Source organism: Eleutherodactylus coqui, chromosome 6 (assembly GCF_035609145.1).
Source record: "Eleutherodactylus coqui strain aEleCoq1 chromosome 6, aEleCoq1.hap1, whole genome shotgun sequence".
Taxonomy (NCBI): domain Eukaryota; kingdom Metazoa; phylum Chordata; class Amphibia; order Anura; family Eleutherodactylidae; genus Eleutherodactylus; species Eleutherodactylus coqui.
This window is the reverse complement of record NC_089842.1, coordinates 19,429,999-19,448,763: the sequence shown is the minus strand read 5'-3', so window position 1 is coordinate 19,448,763 and position 18,765 is coordinate 19,429,999. Positions and strand designations below refer to the sequence as shown.

Here is an 18,765-nt window from a genome sequence, read left to right as displayed (position 1 = left end):
CAGACAAACTCGCAGTCCACATCTGACACTGATCCAGTCCGCCCCGCGCCGCGCCGCGTCTTCGTGTACAGCAAATTCACAATTTAATGAAATTTATACTTAAAAAGTTGAGCGTCTCGTCTCGAGGTTGTTTCACAAATCGGAATTTATTTTTAAAATCGGAGAACAGATAAAGTCAAAGTCAGTTATTAAGGGCTTATTTACACGGGCGATCGTAACCGCCGCGTGCGCAACGGACTCCACATGTACAGCACGGCGACTCATTACAGTCCATGGGGCATACAGGCATGCATCGTTTTTGTATGTGGACCATGTAGAAAAAGCAATCACAGCATGACCTATTCTGGTCCAACTTCTCGAACGCCACTCGCCAATTCAAGTCAATGGATGTGAAAAAAAAAATGGCGCGCACGGATGACATCTACGCATTCTGTTGTTCACAGATGCTAGAAAAATACTCAGGCCTTCTTCCTTCCTTTTTTGTGCCCATGAAAAAAAAAAATGAATTTAAAAAAGTAAGGACACGCCACAAATACGGTCGCAACACGGACACGGGATTTAAAACGGACCCTTTTTAACTGACCGAGATTGGACAAGCTCGTCTAAATAATCCCTTACTTCTAAGTGCCTGTGCTAAACTAGAAAAAAATGGGGAGAACTTCAGCCTCATTAAAACGTGTCTGTAATGATGGATTGTTAAAAAAATTAAAATAAAAAGGGGAATTTAAAAAAAATTACTAAAAATAAAATTTTGGTAAATCAAATTTTAGAAATAAAATTTTTGACAGCAGGAAAGAATCCCATCTTTGTGTTTTCCCGTGCGTGCCAAAAATGAACAGAAACTAAAATCAAATATTTTAATAAAATGAGACAAAACTGTACTGTACATTTTATTAAATCAGATTAATCAGTTTTAGGAGCGAACAAAATGATTTTTGGAGCGCTGAACCCTTTGCAATCCAATTTTGGATTCAGGGTTTCCTAGGGGGCTTTCTTTTTCTGCCATTATACAATGGCGCCGTCTGCTGGCTAGAGCCAGTACTGCGGTATGGGACATGCTGGAGTGGCTCCCGACAACAGAGCGGCCAGTAATGTACAGTAAGAATACCCTGCCGGACGTCTTCTAACATCGGAGCTGTACAGCCTTCAATCAGAATGTCTGAAGACTTCAGACAGTGGATTGGAAAGGGTTAAAAGGGAACCTGCCAATACTTTTGTGCGCATAAAACCGGCTATTGATCAAAAAATAGGAAAAGTTTGTACAATTTTTTTTTAAGCTAACACATTTAAATTCATGACAAGCAGTCTGGTGGGCTGGCCAGACTGTCTCTCCTGGCTGGACTACCTCCCCCTAACGTCGCTGCCCTCTGGCACTGTTACGTGGTGATGTAGGAGACGTCAGCAACAAGGATCGGGAAGTGGGGGATCAGCCGCATAGTTCAATCTAGTGAATATGCATGCAAAAAGGGCCAGATGAACTGCGCCTGCAGCGGGCCGTTATATCCTAGTGCATGCGCAGTCTCCTACATCATCCATGGCACACTACCAGAGAGGGGCGGCGTTAGGAGACCCAGCCCACCACAGATGGTCTGCCCCACCCACCAGACTGCTCTTAGTGAATTTACATGCAGCAGAGGAAAAGCTTACGCCATCTTGTAGGAGTTGAGCAGAATGTTTACCAAAACACGTTTTGTATTGCCATACCTCATTGTTGTACCGGTAGAACCGGCTATTTGCGCATAAAAGGTCCCTTTAAAAAGGAGTTTGATTTTGTTCAAATATCTTAAAAATCATCAGATATTTTTTAGTGAAAGAGATAAAAAAAAAACAACTAAATCCCGACGTGATTGGACGAGCCAAAAGTCGTTAACTTCTCCAGGTTGTTTTGGAGTTAAAATGCCCATATACGTTAAACTAAAGTTGATGAAAATGTACGATTTTAACCCAAATGGGTAAAATTTACCAGTGAACTATTGTTTCAGCGGACCGATGACAGACAGTCCTTGTCCGGAAAGAAGTCGGCCATGTTTGAAATGTTCAACCGATGCTTACCTCTACTAGATCTATTAAGGACATCATACGAAAAGCTTCATAAATATTTAAAATTATTTAGGTTTCTTCATTATTTCAGAATTTTTTTTTAATTATAAAGTGACCCTCTCCTCTGGTCCCGGGGATAAAATTTGTCCAGGGACCGAAGAGGGAAGTTACATGAACTAGTGCCCTCCTCTATGGCCAGATTACAACAAATCAGCTTGTTCCCAGGACCCCTCTATAGTGTTGTAAGATGGCCACGCTGTGTATCGGTAGTCATACTTCTTTATGATTGAGCCGATCTAAGTTGGGTGTAGTGTCTTAGACTACCGAAGCATCGGCAGGGCTTAGCGTTGTTTAAGTAGTGTAAAAAGTGGTGCGGCCATCTTGAAATGTCACAGAGAAGCCACAGGAACAGACAGCAGGATAGCCATAGAGGAGAAGACCAACTAATAGAACACCGCCCTTTTCCTGGGCAAATTTTGTCCCAGGACCAGTGGGATGCTTTAAAGGGGTTGTACCAAGATTGACTTTTATCACCTATCCATAGGGTAAGTGAGAAAAGCTAGATCGGTGGGGAGCTCACAATTAAGACCCCCACCAATACAGAGAATGGGGTCTCAAGCCCCCCTCTTCTCATCACTGCGAGCTTGCTGCACCCACCCGCAGTGATGTGCAGATTGAATGAAGCATGTGCGGCGCCAATGCATTCATTTCAATGGGGCTTATGGAAATCTAAGCATTGGGCTATCTTCGGCAGTCCCATTGAAGATCATTGGAGTAGCAACGAGCTTGCTTGACCACCGCTCCATTCAATCGCCTCCTGACTGCGGTTAGTTCAGTGACCCCGCCCACAGTGAGGAAGAGAGGGGTACATCGGAACCCAATTCTTAAAGCCGTTGGGTGTCTCAGTGTTGAGACCCCCCCTGATCAGTCTTTTATCACCTTTCAAATAGATAGAAGATAGAAGTCAATCTTGGTATAACCCCTTTAAGGCATGCCTAAATATTTGGGAAACCTGTAGAAAAAGTGCCAGAAACAGCCGATCCAGGCTGGAGGGTAATGAGCTCAGCACATATCACAGTATGGAAGAAGGAAGAGAACACAAGTGGCTCCGATGCATCTGAGTGCAATGATTCATACACTTAAATCAAATAAATAATCGCAGTCCATGAAGGTGATTTACTACTGGGTAGAATCCAACTTACAATTTGCTTTTCTACCCACTTCCTGCTCATCTCATGCAACACTTCGAGCGGTCACGGACATGCCTAATTGTCCGCTGGGATAGGTAATCTATTAACATTAACCTGTGCATGGCAGTGCTTTCCATGGACTAAGTAGAAGGTTTCTGACATTGTCCAAGACTGCCTTTTAAGGGTTAATCTGTGGAGGAGGGTGGGGTAGAGATGAATTTTTTTTTGTAACCACTCTTTTTTTTGTAAATCGGTGTGAAGTTGTTTTATATCCCCTACACAGGACCAAGAAACACAACATGTTAGGAGATTCAGCACAGTTGATCTGCTGTATGGTTTCTGGCTCCTCGTGGGCGGGTCTTGGAAAGGGCCAAGTACTGATAGGTGACTTGATATTGGTGAAATCTACAAGAACATTGGTTCTCTTAAGTTCCCCTCTCAGCAATAACTCCTTGTTTGCCCCTCTGTGTGAACCGTCCAGGGAGAACCCATGAATCCTGCGGGGGTGGCTGACCTGTGCGGGGGTCCTCTTTGCTCTAAGTTTCCATACAGATTCCCTCCCTCTGACAGCATACAGTGTGGAGCCACATAGCCCATTCTCTGGCCCCCTCCTCCAGGAGTCTCATAAGTGATAATTGGAGGTTCTCTACCCTCTTGATATTTAGGTTGTGTGCCCCACATTGCTGTGTGAGAAAGTGGAGGTGGGCGAAAAAAGCTAAGAGACCCCTCCCTTCTTAATGGTTGGGGGTTGTGCTGTTGTTTTGTGGGTTGAGGGTCTCCAAAACTTTCATGCCTTCCGATACCGGGGGGGTGGCCAGGACGCTGTTTGTGCGGCAGGTCTGGTTTTGGATCTGCACAGTCCCTATTGCCCTGGAAATGACCTCCTGTATCTGCTTTTGGGGGAAGATTGACATAAATTGGTTCCTCCCTTCTCCCTTGTTGGTGAGGTCGGGAAGTGATAGGCTGACCTCTACCTTCAGTGGTTCCCATGTATGGATATGAAACACTTCCCCCCCCAACATACGGGCGCAAATGAGCAGGAGGCGTCCTGTCCCAGCGCTGATAACTCAAAAGCTCTGGCTCAGGTGGTGGTGGTCGTCCGTACCAGCCAGGTGGAGGTATAGAGTGAGGGTGAGAAGGAGGGGATGCCATGTAGGGCCACGGAGTTTGAATTAATCCATACGAAGCATTGAGTGGTGCCATATGAGGAGCTTCTCCCAGTATTTCATAATATAGGCCTTCTGGTTCCAACCAAGGAGGAGCAGAGCGGTGGGGAGGCATCCGAGATCCTTCCTCTGGGAATCTGTATGGGGGTGGACGGGTGCGAGTAGGAAAAAGGCTTGGAGGTGCAGGAAGGCTGCCTGACCTTGTATGTAAACGTGGAGCTCGGGAAGCAAGGGCTGCTCCTGGGGCCATTTTTCGGAGATCTACTGGAGTGGAGCCTGGCGCCTGTCAAGTCAAAAGACATAAAGAATAAAAATAAACAACTGAAACTATTCTGGTACCATTATATAACCCACAATGGCCCCTACCACCACATGCGGCCCACGATGGCCCCTACCACCACATGCCGCCCACGTTGGACTCTACCACCACATGCCGCCCTTGTTGGCCTCTACCACCACATGCGACCAACGATTGCCTCTACCACCACATGCCGCACACGATGGCCTCTACCACCACATGCAGCCCACGATGGCCTCTACCACCACATGCCGCCCACGATGGCACTCTATACTGGTCTGTGAAGATCAACTGTAGGTCACCCTATACTGGTCTGTGAATGACTGTGCCATCAGACACTAGTCAGACACTTACCATTGTACTGTGCATCTGGGGTCTCGGTAAGCGGTGCTGGGTGGCAGTTCTCTCATTGATGTTGATTAAAGGTGGTCGCAGCTCAGAGTACAGGGGGCCTTCCTTTGGCGCTGAGCTCTCACTACACTCCATGGACAGGGAACGTCTAAATACTGAGGTGGAGGGGTGCGGGGGTGCTGATCTCTGTGTTGACTTTGTAGGGACAGTCCGGGTGGATATCGAAGACTGAAGGGCTCGCTGGGCACTCTCTGCCAACTTTAAAGCCATAAGCCGAGCAGGATCCTTTGGCGGTGGAGGAGGTGGGAGTTGTCGCATGACAGACATCTGTGGCGGATGAGCGGTTTGCTGTGGAGAAAGCGTCACTCCTGTGAGAAAGGGGTTAAAACAGATGTGTTCAGTACTTTACAAATTGCTAGCTTTATTTACATTGGATGGATGTTGACATGGTTACTAACCCTTTGGAGGGTCTTCCTGGCTGGGGGCCACAGTTATTTTTCCCTTTACCTCCTTCTGACAGGTCTCGCTAAGACGCAGTTGGCAGGACTGAAGCAGCAAGTTCAACATCTGAGGAGGAGGAGACAGACTCCGGGAAACCTGGTTCTCCATATCTGTGACTAAACGCTCAGGGGGGCTGTGAGACGGGGATGGGGAGCAGCCACCGGTTGGGGATAGACTCATTCGGCGCGGTAAGGAATGGCCTTGGCTAGTCACTTCTGCTTTGACTATAGTAGGAGACTTCATTTCTTCATGGTCGGAGAATGAAAGGCGGAAGGATAAGGGGTCAAAACCAAGGCCGTCCATCTCAGGGAGCGGTGGTGACAAGTCCAGGTCTTCTTCAATCCATGCCGACTGTGGACGCCCTGATACTGGAGGAGGGGATGGCACACAGGAGGGAGAAGGGGAGGACTGTGCCAGGCTTTCTGCTGACCGGCAATGAGGCAGACGAGAGGTGAGGCCGTCACTTGTTGAGCGTGGCCGACGTAGACGTGAGGTTCGGTGAAATTCTGTAATGGAAGAAGAGTTAATGCATTTGGGAAGTATCAAAAATGGCGCAAAGGGAAAGCAGGGTTGGAGCAGTTACTCATAGTAAGGTCCGTGAGAGTCGTACTCCGGTTTCTAAAGGCAAATGAATCATTTAAGCAAAATTTGCACCATTGTTGCCAATTTGTAAATTTGAGAATCCCGTGACGCCATTGATAAATCTCCGCCCACAGCCAATAATAATTTACAAAGAAGATTCCTTCATAATCAGAAGATGGGTGTGTGGGCCCCCTGCTGGACTCTCTGGGTAGTGTGCCCTGACCACAACAGCAGGAGGGTGCTCAGCACAGGCCACACTATAGTGATGTGTGTGGAGCATAAAAGGCTAGTTAAAAGGTCTGAGATTGACTTGCAGGGATGCTGCCTTCTAATAGGTGGCGCTGTAGAGGCATAGTTCCATCTTTTCATTTGCATACATTTCCCAGAAGAGCATGCAAGGCCGCATAGGTCTTCTCACACCTACTCCGCCGGTAAAGGAGGAAGGTATGGTGAGAGGTTGGCGGCGCTGGAACCCACCGCACGCAGCTCAGCCCCAGTCCGCCCGCAAAACGCGGCAGTAGACGCGGGACCATGGCAGGCGGAGGCCGGCAGAACAGCAGGAACGACTGCGGAGGGTAGGTGTGGAGGAGGGCAGGTTTAGATAGAAGCGGCAGTTTTGGTAGTGGGTCATGGTTTAGTGGCAGAGGGAGTGAGAGTTCAGCGGGCTCCTCGTTGGGGGGGGAAGGTGCCGCGGGAGGGGAGAGTGAGTGGAGAGAGTGGGAAACAGCGGCAGGGCCAGCGGGTAGGGCGCTAGAGGGACATGAGGGAGAGTCGAAGGGCTAAGGGTCTTTTATCAGGGTGGAGAAAGAGGGTGAAAGGGTTTACGGCAGTGGCAAGGTATGGAGCCGGGGGAGGTGTGTGGGGGGGTAATGCAGTGGGGTAGCGGAGGGGTGCTAGGGGTTGAATGGTAGAGCCAGTGACAGCAGCTCGCAGGGGGGCAGTGTTGGTGAGGGGAAGCGGGGGGCTGAGGTCAGGTGCAGAGACGCAGAGGTGGGGGAGCAGGGTGAGGCGGCAGTTGGGGTTTGTTAGACAGGGGTGGGAACACTGTTTCGCCTTCCTCCCTTTTTGCAGAAGATCGGCGAGGTCGGGAAGATAGGCAGTCGGCCTTGGGTGATCGTCAGGTCAGCGACGGCATTTGGCTAATCAGGCGTTATTTGCGGCCTTCTGATGCGAGGTGACTCCGCGTGTCCATGATATCTAACTCGTCGGGAGACAAGCGGGATTCACAGTATATTTGAGGAGGAGAATAGGAACGGAGACAGCGGGAACGCTCAGAGTGCCGGAGGAGGAACAGGAATCGGGGCGTTTCTCCCGGGTGTAGCCGGGATCAACACGCAACAATGCACTGCGCAAGTTGGTGTGGAGTCCACCCTTGGAGGAACCGGAGGACGGACGAGCCGGGGAGTGGATTTGACAAAAAAATTTTTTTAAAAGGTTGAAAAGGTTTTTTTAAGGGTTGAGGTTGGTAAACAGTTTATGGCAGCGTGGTCCACCTTCCATCTAAAAGCATGTTGTGTTGTTGAAATTGTTTTTAGTAATTCGTATATATAAAAATAAGGTGAAGTGATGATCCGGATGTCCAATGTGTGGTTCATTAACCATTGATGGTGTGGTTTAACCTTGTTGTGGTCCTTGGGTACCCAGGGGGCGTGGTCAGCCCGTCTGACGGGTTTTTGTTAATAAATATGGTTCTCCAGGACCTGAGGGTTTGTTAATAACACCTTACGCTTGATGAAAAAGAAGGTCGATGGTTATTGATGGTTTTGTTAATAAATACGGGTATCGAGGTGGCGCGGTCAGCCCGCCTGATGGGTTTTGATAATAAATAAGGGCTTTTAGTGTCCTGTGGTTATCCAGCTTGGGCCCGCCTGACGGAAAACCTTTCAAGTCTGGTGATGTTTTTTATGGTCAACTCGGAATAAGTTTTAAACATAAACCAGGGCTTTCAATGTCCCGTATTTTATCCGGGGGGGGGGCACTCAGGCCCTTTTGATGGGGAAAAGAAGAGAGAGTGGTTATCAAAGCTGAAAAGTTGGAGTAAAGTGCAGTTGTGCACCTCCGCTTGTTTCTGATTAAATGTTGTGGTGTAGCCTCTCCCTTAATGTTGGAGGTGGTTGAAAAAAAAAGCCACGCTGCAAATCATTCGGTGATGAGAAAGAGGGATTTTAGCGTGCCGTGTTCTCTCCAATCTTCATTCGTATAGTGGGAGTATCCTCGCCTGTGCTGCAGGAGACCGATGTCCATTTCCCCAACGAGAGCCAAAGCTGATGGGGAAGAAGGTAGCAGATGGTGTAAAGATGGGTCGATATGGTTTGTTTTTTCACATCAGGGGTCTTTTTCTGCACGCAGGAGAATCGGTAAAAAGGGCAAGCCAAAGAGCGGCAGCTCAGTATGCAGTTTGAGCGTTGGGTAGTTTGGGCCAGTTTTGTAGATTTGTGTTGATGGGTTTCTCAATATCGTGTCATTATTTGGAGTTATTTAGTTCATTTTGGAATGTATGTTGATATATGAGGCTTCACAACGGCATTTCATGAGTTGTATAAAGTTTTTGTTTTCTGGCCACGTAGGAGCGCGGGTGTATGTTTTTGGTTTTTTTCACAGGCTGATGTAAATTGGGTCCCCCGCTGTTTGGAAGAGAAGATGGTGGGTCTATGGCATGTTTCGGTTGTCTTTTTCTTAGGAATTGGATCAACGTTTAAGATAGAAATGCGCTCTATGTTCAAGAACGGAAAGTCAGCCTAGGTTATGCCGAGGGGTCGTGTTTTTTCAAAGGAGGCTGTGAGCGTTTAGTTAGCGCATTATTTTACCCGCAGAGCGCAGATGTTGAGAGCGGTTCTTCATGTGCGGAGAAATTTCAATGGTCAGGTGACAGAGAGGAGTTAGCGAGTATGGAGATAAAATTGTTTTCGTAGGCCTTGGGTGCCGTCCAGTTTGGGATGCTTCTAGGTAATACTGGCATCCTGCCCAGGGTGGTGATGGGAGAGAGAGTTGATTAAGAATACCACTCGTTCGCCATCGCCGGTCTGGCGTGGGAATTCCGGGCTACGAGTTTGTGAATTGGATGGTATGTTTTAATCGGACTACTAAGCGATGTGTCGCTGTGGCTTGGTTGGTTAAAGCGCCAGTCCGGTAAACAGGAGATCCGGAGGTCGGCTCTCAGCATTGCCGGGCTCTCTTATTCTCTTCAGAGATGAGCTTTTGGAACTGTCATCGTTGCTCGGGCTCTGGCTTTGATAAGCATACGGTTCTAAGGTTATTACATTTAAATGTGAGTTTCAGGTGAAAAATGACCCAGGTTTGGTGGAGGAGGGCGGCGGACGTCCTTTTTTGTTACTAGAAGCAGAGTTTCAGGGAACTTCACCCATTGGTGGATGCCGTAAGGGTTATTTTGCCCTAGTCCCTTATGAAGGACAACAGAGAGAGTGGCTAAAACTAGTACGGGGTTAGCGGACTCTGAATACTGATACAACGCACCCGAACTGGCAGAGTGTGTTTAGCATGAACGGCAGATGTGGTGGCGAGAGATTTAGGAGTCTTAGAAGATCCAAGATAGACATTTTGGCATGAGGACGGTGTGGTTCCTGAAAAGTGGTAGTGAGTTATGTGGTGCAGAGACTTTAGGAGAAGTGTCAATTTTTTGGGGCGTTCTTCCTGCTTTTCCATTTACCTGGCAACAGAGTTTTTGCGAATTTAAAAAAATTCAGGAAGTGGCTGGGCGTTGACCGGTCCAGCTATGTTGGCTGAGGCGTATGTGGGTAGGGAGTTAAAAGATTGGGCAGATATGCTGTATAGGCCATATACGCTGCTGGATTTGAAGATATGGCAGGGTTATATTTAGCCATGCTGGTTATGCTGAGTGATCCAGGCTGTTTCTGGAGTTTTCAAAAAATCAGCAGGTGCGTTCACCGGAGGGTGCTTTTTTGCTAATACATATGGGCGGAAAGGGCTTGGAAAAGTGAAGTTCGGGGGGTTGTCTGATAGTGATGAAGCAGGACAGGCCGTGTTTCTGGGAGAGTTTCAAGGAAATGAGTCTGAGCTGGTCGGACATAGTAGGAGATGGCTTCGATGAAAATTCAGAAAGGTGGATAAGGTCAGGAAGGTAGGGAAGGCGTAAATGTCCACGTTTGTGAAACCGGCAGGGGTGTTTAGTGGCGAGGCATGGGGAACTGGAGGGTTGAAATTGGGAGGTGCTTAGAGATGATATTGTGTAGGCATCTTCTATTGTATCTCCAGGTTGGGTTGGAGTCAGCATTGGTATTTGGTGGTGGGGTGGAATGCACCATAGGAGTATGCAGCATCCTTGGATGTTTCACTTTCCATGCAGCGCTGGAATTGGAAAGGCAGTTTACAAGCTCGAGTTTAGCAGGGCTTTACAGGAATCAAGAAATCGGAGGTGTTTTTTTGGTCAGGCATGGAAAGCTTTTAGATTTAGGTTTTTTGTGAAAGTTTGGATAAAGTTTATAAGTTGAAATAAAGCTGTGTCCTACCCCACGTAAAACGCAAGAAAGGGTGAAGTGTTTTTGTTTGTATAGTATAAAAAGGGAGCAGTTGGAAGGCATATAGGGCAGTCCCCCAGTCTTGTGGAGCAGAAAGGTAACACAAGCTGAAACCACCTCCTGCTAAGTGATGGTGGGTCAGGCACAGACAGAGAGAAGTGTAAGACTCACCAGTTCCGCTGGTGTGAGAACACAAAGACTCCTCGCTTTTAGCTGAGCGCAGCGTCACTGTCTCCAAGACTGCAGGGAGAGAAGGGAGAAGTGTGAAGTGGCAGTTAGTGACAAATGCAACAGGAGAGTGAGAAATGCTATATTGTCACCTCTTTGGTGGGCTGCCGTCTCCCGAAGACCTCCAGATCGAGATTTCTTCTGCTGTGATGAATTTTTGCCTATAGCGAAGAATGTTCTCCAACTGCTGCCTCCGCCTGACTTCTTCCTGCTGCGCAGACCTTTCCTACATTATGGGAAAGTAAGGTGGAGAAGGTAAATGGAGGGCGGTATTATATTATAATAGATATATTCTTGTACACAAGGGGCAGTATTATAGTAGTTATATTCCTGTACATAGGAGCAGTATTAAAGCAGTTATACTCTTGTACATAGGGGGCAGTATTATAGTAGTTATATTCTTGTACATAGGGGGAAGTATTATAGTAGTTATATTCTTGTACATAGGGGGCAGTATTATAGTAGTTATATTCTTGTACATAGGGGGCAGTATTATAGTAGTTATATTCCTGTACATAGGAGCAGTATTATAGCAGTTATATTCTTGTACATAGGAGCAGTATTATAGTAGTTATATTCTTGTACATAGGAGGCGGTATTATAGTAGTTATATTCCTGTACATAGAGGGCAGTATTATAGTAGTTATATTCTTGTACATGGGGGGCAGTATTATAGTAGTTATAGTCTTGTATATAGGAGGCAGTATTATAGTAGTTATATTCTTGTACATGGAGGGCAGTATTATAGTAGTTATATTCTTGTACATGGGGGCAGTGTTATAGTAGTTATATTCTTGTACATAGGAGCAGTATTATAGTAGTTATATTCTTGTACATAGGAGGCGGTATTATAGTAGTTATATTCTTGTAGATAGGGGTAGTATTATAGTAGTTATATTCTTGTACATAGGAGGCGGTATTATAGTAGTTATATTCCTGTACATAGAGGGCAGTATTATAGTAGTTATATTCTTGTACATAGGGGGCAGTATTATAGTAGTTATATTCTTGTACATGGGGGGCAGTATTATAGTAGTTATATTCTTGTACATAGGGAGCAGTATTATAGTAGTTATATTCTTGTACACAGGGGGCAGTATTATAGTAGTTATATTCTTGTACATAGAAGCAGTATTATAGTAGTTATATTCTTGTACATAGAAGCAGTATTATAGTAGTTATATTCTTGTACATAGAAGCAGTATTATAGTAGTTATATTCTTGTACATAGGGGGCAGTATTATAGTAGTTATATTCTTGTACATAGGGGGCAGTATTATAGTAGTTATATTCTTGTACATAGGGGGCAGTATTATAGTAGTTGTATTCTTGTACATAGGGGGCAGTATTATAGTAGTTGTATTCTTGTACATAGGGGGCAGTGTTATAGTAATTATATTCTTGTACATAGGGGGCAGTATTATAGTAGTTATATTCTTGTACATAGGGGGCAGTATTATAGTAGTTATATTCTTGTACATAGAGGGCAGTATTATAGTAGTTGTATTCTTGTACATAGGGGGCAGTATTATAGTACTTATATTCTTGTACATAGGGGCAGTATTATAGTAGTTATATTCTTGTATATAGGGGGCAGTATTATAGTAGTTATATTCTTGTACATAGGGGGCAGTATTATAGTAGTTATATTCTTGTACATAGGGGGCAGTATTATAGTAGTTATATTCTTGTACATAGGGGCAGTATTATAGTACTTATATTCTTGTACACAGGGGCAGTATTATAGTAGTTATATTCTTGTACATAGGGGGCAGTATTATAGTAGTTATATTCTTGCACATAGGAAGGCAGTATTATAGTAGTTATATTCTTGTACATAGGGGGCAGTATTATAGTAGTTTATATTCTTGTTCATAGGGGGCAATATTATAGTAGTTATATTCTTGTACATAGGGGGCAGTATTATAGTACTTATATTCTTGTACATAGGGGGCAGTATTATAGTACTTATATTCTTGTACATAGGGGGCAGTATTATAGTACTTTAATACTGCCTCCTATGTACAAGAATATAAGTACTATAAATACTGCCCCCTATGTACAAGAATATAAGTACTATAATACTGCCCCTATGTACAAGAATATAACTACTATAATACTGCCTCCTATGTACAAGAATATTAGTAGTTATATTCTTGTACATAGGGGCAGTATTATAGTAGTTATATTCTTGTACATAGAAGCAGTATTATAGTAGTTATATTCTTGTACATAGGGGGCAGTATTATAGTAGTTATATTCTTGTACATAGGGGGCAGTATTATAGTAGTTATATTCTTGTACATAGGGGGCAGTATTGTAATAGTTATATTCTTGTACATAGGGGGTAGTATTATAGTAGTTATATTCTTGTACATAGAAGCAGTATTATAGTAGTTATATTCTTGTACATAGGGGGCAGTATTATAGTAGTTATATTCTTGTACATAGGGGGCAGTATTATAGTAGTTATATTCTTGTACATAGGGGGCAGTATTATAGTAGTTATATTCTTGTACATAGGAGCAGTATTATAGTAGTTATATTCTTGTACATAGGGGGCAGTATTATAGTAGTTATATTCTTGTACATAGGGGCAGTATTATAGTAGTTATATTCTTATACATAGGCGGCAGTATTATAGTAGTTATATTCTTGTACATAGGGGGCAGTATTATAGTAGTTATATTCTTGTACATAGGAGCAGTATTATAGTAGTTATTGTATATAAGGGGCAGTATTATAGTAGTTATATTCTTGTACATAGGGGCAGTATTATAGTAGTTATATTCTTATACATAGGCGGCAGTATTATAGTAGTTATATTCTTGTACATAGGGGGCAGTATTATAGTAGTTATATTCTTGTACATAGGAGCAGTATTATAGTAGTTATTGTATATAAGGGGCAGTATTATAGTAGTTATATTCTTGTACATAGGAGCAGTATTATAGTAGTTATATTCTTGTACATAGGGGGCAGTATTATACTTTTTATATTCTTGTGCATAGGGGACAATATTATACTGGCAGCTTACAGACATTCCAAAAGTAATGGGACAGGAACCAATATCATGCAAGACCCCTACTAGCCCAGTGAAGTGTAGCAACTTAGCATGGCATTGATTCCACAAGTGGACAGAAAATGTCAGAAGGGATGTTGAGCTGTTTGGTGACCCCGCAACAGCTCCAAGGTGTTTGTAGGTGCAGCATTTTGGTGCTATTGGAACTCTCCACCACATCTCATGATCCCAAAAAGATGTCTGTCCAGCTTCTGTTTGAAGACTTCTTTTGAAGGAGAACTCACCACCTCCCGTGGTAACCTGTTCCACTCATTGATCACCCTCACTGTCAGAAAGTTTTTTCTAATATCTAATTTATGTCTCCTCCCTTTTAGTTTCATCCCATTGCTTCTAGTCTCTCCTTGTGCAGATGAGAATAGGGCTAATCCCTCTGCACTGTGACAGCCCTTCAGATATTTGTAGGCAGCTATTAAGTCTCCTCTCAGCCTTCTCTTCTGCGGGCTAAACATTCCCAGATCCTTTAACCATTCTTCATAGGACATGATTTGCAGACCGCTCACCATCTTGGTAACTCTTCTCTGAACTTGCTCCAGTTTGTCTATGTCTTTTTTAAAGTGGGGTGCCCAGAACTGGACACAGTATTCCAGATGAGGTCTGACTAAGGAAGAGTAGAGGGGATAATGACCTCACATGATCTAGACTCTATGCTTCTCTTAATACATCCCAGAATTCTGTTTGCCTTTTTGGCCGCTGCATCACATTGTTGACTCATGTTCAGTCTATGATCTATTAGTATACCCAAGTCTTTTTCACATGTCCTGCTGCTTAGCCCAGTTCCTCCCATTTTTTATGTGCTTGTTTTATTTTTCTTGCCCAGATGTAGGATTTTTCATTTCTCCTTGTTAAATACCATTCTGTTAGTCGCCGCCCACTGTTCAAGCTTTTCTAGATCTTTTTGAATACGCTCTCTCTCTTCTGTAGTGTTAGCTATCTCTTTTAGCTTTGTGTCGTTGGCAAATTTGACCAGTTTTCCATCAATTCCTCCCTCCAGATCACTTATAAAAATGTTGGGCCCAGGACAGAGCCTTGTGGTAGCCCACTTGATACATTCTACCACTTGGATGTGCAGCCATTTATGACCACTCTTTGAGTATGATCACTCAGCCAGATCACTCACCCAGTTGTGAATCCACCTAACAGTTGCCTTGTCAATCCCATATTTGGTCACTTTTTCAATAAGTATGGTATGAGATACTTTATCAAATGCCTTACTAAAGTCAAGATATACTACGGTATATCCACCGCATTTCCCTGATCAACCCACTCGGTGATTCTGTCATAGAAGAAAATTAGATTAGTCTGGCATGACTTGTTTGTTACAAACTCATGCTGGCTCTGGTTAATTTCTTTATCCAAGTACTTGCATTCATGCCATTTAATAATTTGTTTCCCGGTATAGAAGTCAGGCTCACAGGCCTGTAGTTTCCTGGATCCACCTTCTTCACTTTTTTTGAAAATAGGGACACTTGCCCTTTTCCATTCTTCTGCGACTTCTCCTGTTCTCCAGGAATTTTCAAAGATTATGGAGAGTGGTTCAGCAATTAGCTCCACTGCTTCCTTTAGTATCCTAGGATGTAATTCATCTAGACCTTGAGACTTGAATTAATTTAGGTTAGCTAAGTGTTCCCTCACCATCTCTCTGCTTATAGATAGCCTGCATTATTTTATTCCCCCAATAGAACAGGGAAGATCAGTTGATGTTACATCTACTTTCTGAGAGAAAACAGATACAAAATAGGAATTTAAAAGTTCTGCCTTCCCAGCATCATTCTTAACCAATTCACCATTTTCATCTTGTAAGCATCCAATAGCATCTTTGACTTTTCTTTTGCTTTTGACATATCCCCCAAATCCTTTTTTATTGCTTTTGGCCTCTGTTGCAAGCCTCAATTCATAATTAGCTTTAGCTTTTCTGACACTTGCCCTACAGTTTCTGCAGATCGCATTATATTCTTCTTTAGATATTCCCCCCTCTTTCCATTTGATAAACATATTTTTTTCCGGTTTAACATTTGTGCATGTTCTGTGTAGACTATGGACTTTTTGATGTGTTTAGGATGGAAACTGTCCCATCTGAGGTATGTAGGCCGATCAATCGGTTTTCGGTACAGGGATGTCTGTATTGAGTTGTTTAAAATCTTTATGGTGGTGTCCAAAAAGTTGATTTCTGTATGCGAGTAGCTTAATGTGAGGTTTATGGTGGGGTGGAATGCATTGAATCTTTCATGGAATTTTATTAGTTCACTCCGCTATCAGTGCCTAGACAAAAAAAGTTTGTTTGCTGTTGCAGAATTCCTTTTAAGTGCGAACCAATCACATCCATATCTGTGCCTTGTCATAAGTATGTATGTTATAAGTGTGTATAAATATCCATGCCTCTTCAGATCCAATCCACAAGCCTGAAGAAGAACCCTGCGTTGGTTCGCAAGCTATTATTACATCATGTATTTTTGTTAGTTAATAAAAGGTATCATATCTACAAGATTACTTGGTTTCTCTTGCTGAGAACAATCACATTTTTCATTCACTGACACGCATGCGGCTGTTCCCTGTGATGAAGTGTGACTGGGATCAAGTGTACTTTTATGCAGTTAAACAGGGCAAGAGACAGGTATGCCGCATAAAAAGTCTAAAAACCGTGCACTTCCTGACCATCACTATTACTGTAGACTCTATCTTTACTGTTTTCTAACAAACTTACCTCCAACGCCCACCTCTGGGGCATTCTATCCATATCAGCCCCTCTCTCCTTTCTTTACCCAGGCACAGTTCGCACGCACTCTTCACTTTCCTTACATGTCTCAATCCCCCTGTGAAACATAACTATAGCCCTCATAAATCCCCTACCCAGCTGCTCACCCTCACTATCCTGCTGTTACTAGCAGCAGGGGATATTTCTCTCAATCCTGGCCCATCCTCTAATGCCCCTAACTATTCCCCCACCTGCCCCACTGAGACACCAGTCTAGCCCAACCACTAGTCCCTGCCTATCCTCCCTGGTCTCCTTTTAGGCCTCATGTCCACGGGGAAAATCGGGCCCGCTACGGATTCTACATGTAGAATCTGCAGCGGGTCCCTCCTGCCCCGCGGACATGAGGGCTGAAAATACAAATAAATGAGAATAAACTCACCTCCCATCCGCTCCGTTTCTTCTCTTCGCGGCGGTGGCATCTTCTCTCGTTGCGGCCGGATCTTCATTCTTCGGCTCGGCGGATGTGCACGATGACGTCGGTGACGTGCCCCGCGCATGCGCCGGGCCGAAGCAAAATGATCCGGCCGCGACTGAGAGAAGATGGCGCGGCGCCGAAGAGAAGAACCGGAGCGTGTAAGTAAAATATGATTTTTGTGTCCCGCGGATCCGGACGGCTTCCATAGGCTTCAATAGAAGCCCGCGGGAGCCGTTCCCGCGGGAGACCCGCATGAAAATGGAGCATGGTCCAGATTTTTTCATGCTCCATTTTTTTTTAAATCACTTTTATTGACGATCCGCGGGTATTTATCTACCCGCGGGTGGTCAATGCATCCCTATGGGGTGCGGATCCGCGCGCGGATTTTAATTCTTATTTTCCCCGTGGACATGAGCCCTTAGTGTACGCTCTGGAATTGCCAGTCAGCATGCAACAAACTCCCCACCATCCATGACTTTTTTACTGCTAAATCCCTAAACCTGCTTGCTCTAACAGAAACGTGGATACAGCAGTCTGACACGGCCTCCCCTGCTGACATGGCCTCTTACAATGGACTGTAGTTCTCCCATACCCAAAGACCGGAAAACAGGTGTGGTGGAGGAGTAGGTGCTCTTCTTTCCCCGCAATGCACCTTCCAGGTCATCCCCCCGTACCCATCATTCGAGGTACATGCCCTACGACTTTTCTGCCCGCTATCCATGTAAGTAGCAGTCATTTACCGCTCCCCAGGTGCTCCTCGCTCGTCTCTGGACCACTTTGCCGCCTGGCTCCCCTATTTCCTCTCCTGTGAAATCCCATCCCTCATCCTAGGAGACTTTAGCACCCCCACCAATGACCCCATCTGCCTCTCAGCTTCTATCGCTCACCTCCTCCCTTGGTCTCTCACAACTCACAGCCTCTCCCACTCACAGGGATGGCGACACTCTAGATCTGGTCTTCTTCTGTCTCTGCTCTGCTTCCAACTTAACTAACTCCCCTCTTCTGCTCTCGGACCATAACCTTCTCTCTTTCTCTGTCAAGCTCCCTAGTATATCCCCAGACCCTCCAACCTACCGTACCTACAGGAACCTTCAGGCGGTTCACACCCATAACTTTGCTGAGTCCTTACAGTCCTCTCTGTCCCCTATCTCTTTCCTCTCCTGCCCCAACCTGGCTGCCGCACATTACAACATCACTCTCAAACATGCCCTGGATGAAATGGCACCCTCTGTGACCCAGGCCATCCGATGTAGAACGCGGCAACCCTGGCTCACCTAAGAAAACGTGCTTCATCCGGCGGTGCTCTAGATGTGCTGAACGCCTGTGGAGAAAGTCCCAAAAGTCCGCAGACTTTCTCCATTTCAAATTCATGCTCAGAACCTACAACCTCGCCCTCCACCATGCCAAACAAGTCTACTTCACCTCTCTCATCTCCTCACTATACCACAGCCCTAAACAACTCTTTGCCACTTTTCATTCCCTTCTCAGCCGTAAACCGCGGCCCCCAGTGAAGGATCTCAGTGCTGAAGAGCTGGCTGCTTACTTCAAAAAGATAATTGAAGACATCCGACAGGAAATAACCTCCCAATCCCAGACTTGCCCCGACCTTGGTCTTGTCAGTAACAGCCCCTCCCCACTCTCTGTACTCAGATCAACGACAGAGG

General features: G+C 45.0%; 1 protein-coding gene across 2 annotated transcripts in view; it reads right to left on the bottom strand.

Moving 5' to 3' along the window:
- Positions 1-2,557: 2,557 nt before the first annotated feature.
- ARHGAP33 (Rho GTPase activating protein 33) overlaps positions 2,558-18,765 on the bottom strand; it is an 83,941-nt gene continuing 67,733 nt past the window's right edge. For both annotated transcript variants that reach the window (XM_066606405.1, XM_066606406.1), the window contains 5 exons: positions 10,945-11,078; positions 10,796-10,864; positions 5,504-6,052; positions 5,049-5,413; positions 2,558-4,679 (listed from right to left, as the gene is read on the bottom strand). In XM_066606405.1, the coding sequence (XP_066462502.1) occupies positions 3,669-4,679; positions 5,049-5,413; positions 5,504-6,052; positions 10,796-10,864; positions 10,945-11,078 (2,128 nt within the window). In that variant the 3' untranslated portion in view covers positions 2,558-3,668. The remainder of the gene's footprint in view (positions 4,680-5,048; positions 5,414-5,503; positions 6,053-10,795; positions 10,865-10,944; positions 11,079-18,765) is intronic.